The 2,850-nt window shown below is 36.7% G+C and overlaps 1 protein-coding gene across 3 annotated transcripts in view; it reads left to right on the forward strand.

The window, feature by feature from the left end:
* Positions 1 to 2,850, forward strand: part of LOC107601239 (BUB3-interacting and GLEBS motif-containing protein ZNF207-like) — a 23,713-nt gene that overhangs the window by 7,273 nt on the left and 13,590 nt on the right. For 2 of the 3 annotated variants that reach the window (XM_016293337.1, XM_016293338.1), the window contains exons 8-9: positions 1,466 to 1,687; positions 2,004 to 2,160. In XM_016293337.1, coding sequence (XP_016148823.1) covers positions 1,466 to 1,687; positions 2,004 to 2,160 — 379 coding nt within the window. Of the gene's footprint in view, positions 1 to 734; positions 816 to 1,465; positions 1,688 to 2,003; positions 2,161 to 2,850 lie in introns of all 3 variants that reach the window. The other variant, XM_016293339.1, reaches the window with a different exon arrangement.

The following is a 2,850-nucleotide window of genomic DNA, read 5'->3' on the forward strand; positions in this document are numbered from 1 at the left end:
AGCTATTTAAAGGAGAAGGAAAAGAGGGAATGCCCCCGCGGTGATACCGGTATTACCGGTGTTGTCACATGTCGATTAACCGGTGGGAAAATTTCCTCACCTTCACAACCCTATTATACTCACAGTAGCTTTGGTGAAAATGTTAGTGTTCAAATAAAAAGAACATTCAGAATCAGAAATTAGATTGATGATAATTAATGCATGTAAAGGAACCTATTGTTGTCACTTCATGCCACTGACAGTGATACTTTCAGGTTTGCAGATGTGCTCCTAATACAGAGGTTTTAAGTTCAAATTATCCAAGCCATTGGTTTCCCATAAGTGTATTAATTATTATTTTGTTAAAAACCATTGAATTTCTGATGCATATATAAAGTGTTGCTTTATATTTTTAAAATGAAATTGATTATTGTTTATGTTGGACCAATGAAAATGTTGACAGACAAAATTAAAAAAAAAAATGAACTACTATCCTGACTGGACCAGCCGTTAAACCCTATGAAGACCAATGAAACCAGCTTATGAAAACTGAATTGTGGGCTGTATTAATGGATCAACTTTTAACACTTGAGGATCCATTAAAAAAAACCTTAGAGCTGGTAGTTTGAGAGCTTAATTTTAAACAAACTGAGGTTCAGTGTTAAGTGTGTTGATGATAGTTTTGATGAGCAGCAGTTATGTCCCGAATCAAACAGTTTAGGGTCTTTATTGTGTGCTCTCTCTCCATGCTACAGATGGGGACTCGAGCTCCAAGCACAAGCTCGGGCTCCTCCAGTCTGGACAGTTTGTCAGCATCCTCTAAACCGCTGTCCCAAGTATGCAGTAGCTTGCTGACTCGGTGAAAGAGCTGCTTCATAAAACTATTGATAGCATGTAGACGTCAGACTGCCTTTTAGAATAATTGACTTTGATCTAGAGGACGTCTGTAGTGCTTCGAAAGAGATTGATTTCAATTGAGGCTGAGAAATGACAGACTGCTTAATTATCTTATTTAAACTCAGTCTGTTTCTCTCTCTTCTGGTTTTTAGTTGTGTAAAATCCACCTTCATAATCACGTTGTCACTGTATGTAGGCCCCCAAAAAAGTATTTGGACACTTGATCATGATCCACCTAAAGCCTTTGTTGGGGATGCACTGATGTTAAAATTTATAATTCTGATCAGACTGAATGTTATGGCTGATAGTAATTCCAAGCTGTTTAAAAAAAAAAAAAGCTAATAACTGAAATCACTAGTTTTTAATGCTACATGTGAATTTACATCACACTATTAGAGTGTACTGTATGTAATATATAGTGATATGAAATTATTAGTGTTTTAAAATTTTTTTAAATATTAGTGTTTGCCTGAAAAATGTGCTTGTTCTTTATTTCTAGATAAAGTAAATAACAAAACATCAAATCAAGTGGTATATTGGCCAGAATTAGTTGAATCACTGAATGTGTCTAATTGGTCTCTCTCTGCAGGTCCAGCAGGCTGGTTCTGGTGTAGCGGTGAGCTCCTCTGCACCACCTTCTGCTGCTCCCAAACCAACATTCCCAGCTTACACCCAGTCCTCTGCCACTGCTACGGCCAACACGAGCAGCACTGTGGCCAAACCGGGCACCCCAGTCACAAGTAAGCCTGCCACCCTCACCACCACCAGTGCAACCAGTAAGTTGATCCACCCTGATGAAGATATATCACTGGTAAGTGAACTTGTTTCTGTGCTTTGATCTTTAACCTTTGCAGGAATAACTGGAGTTTTGGAACGGTGCATGCTTTCATTTGATAAAACACCTGTTTGGTTATTCCAGACTGTCTTGTTCCAAACCGGAGACTTTTCTTCTGCGGAACATACATTTAAATAATGCTTTTTTCCATACATTGAAAGTCAATGCCACTAAAACAACACTAGATCACACTGACGTCACAAAATCCTTTGTTCCACAGAAGAAATAAAGCAAGCAAAAAAGCCCATATTTATGTCTTACCAGCTTGTGTGTTTTGCGTTGTGTTTGACAGGAGGAGTTGCGAGCACAGCTGCCTTGCTACCAGTGTAAAGTCCCTAGTGCAGGACAGGCCCACGTAACTTCCCCACCAGTTGCACCAATGGGAGGTGTGTTGCCCCCTCAGCAGGGCATTCCTGTACAACAGCCGGGTGTTAGGCATCCCATGCAAGGTAGGGTGCATTTGAGGGCTTTCAGACTTTTGGAATGCCCCCTGTATTTCAAAATAAGAGAAGAAAAGTCTTGTTACACTACTGTTTAAAAATTGGGGGCAGTGAGATTTTGAACACTTTCATTCAGCAAGGATGCAATTAAATTGATCAAAGGTGAGAGAGTAAATACATTGACGTTATTATTTCAAATAAATTGCTTATGAACTAATGTTGATGAATTGACAATGTTTACTATACAATGTTTATATGGTAATGTTTTAGATGGTTGTAATGAATGCATATTTAATTTCCCTCATCTGAACTTGAATGAGCAGCCTGCTACTGTACAGTCCACTGTGTAGACATTTCAAAATAAGAGTCATGGGGCATTTCAAGCTTTTTTTGCTGGTCATTATTCATATTTTGGGTACATAAATTGTATTTCATTTCATTTCCATTTAATGAATAACTATTGTAGCTTCTGTCTGGGATTCCCCATCTCAGGATGGACAGACTAAGAACATTATTCAAAATATTATTTAATACATTTTACTAGTATCAGGTTTTTATAGATAAAACTAAAACCATAAAATAATTAATTGAAATAAAATAAATGTTATCTGAAATGAAAAAAAAATAATTATATATATATATATATATATATATATATATATATATATATATATTTTATTTATATGGAAATACGTGTGT

The sequence above is a fragment of the Sinocyclocheilus grahami genome, unplaced genomic scaffold, assembly GCF_001515645.1.
Source record: "Sinocyclocheilus grahami isolate Dianchi unplaced genomic scaffold, SAMN03320097.WGS_v1.1 scaffold302.1, whole genome shotgun sequence".
NCBI lineage: Eukaryota > Metazoa > Chordata > Actinopteri > Cypriniformes > Cyprinidae > Sinocyclocheilus > Sinocyclocheilus grahami.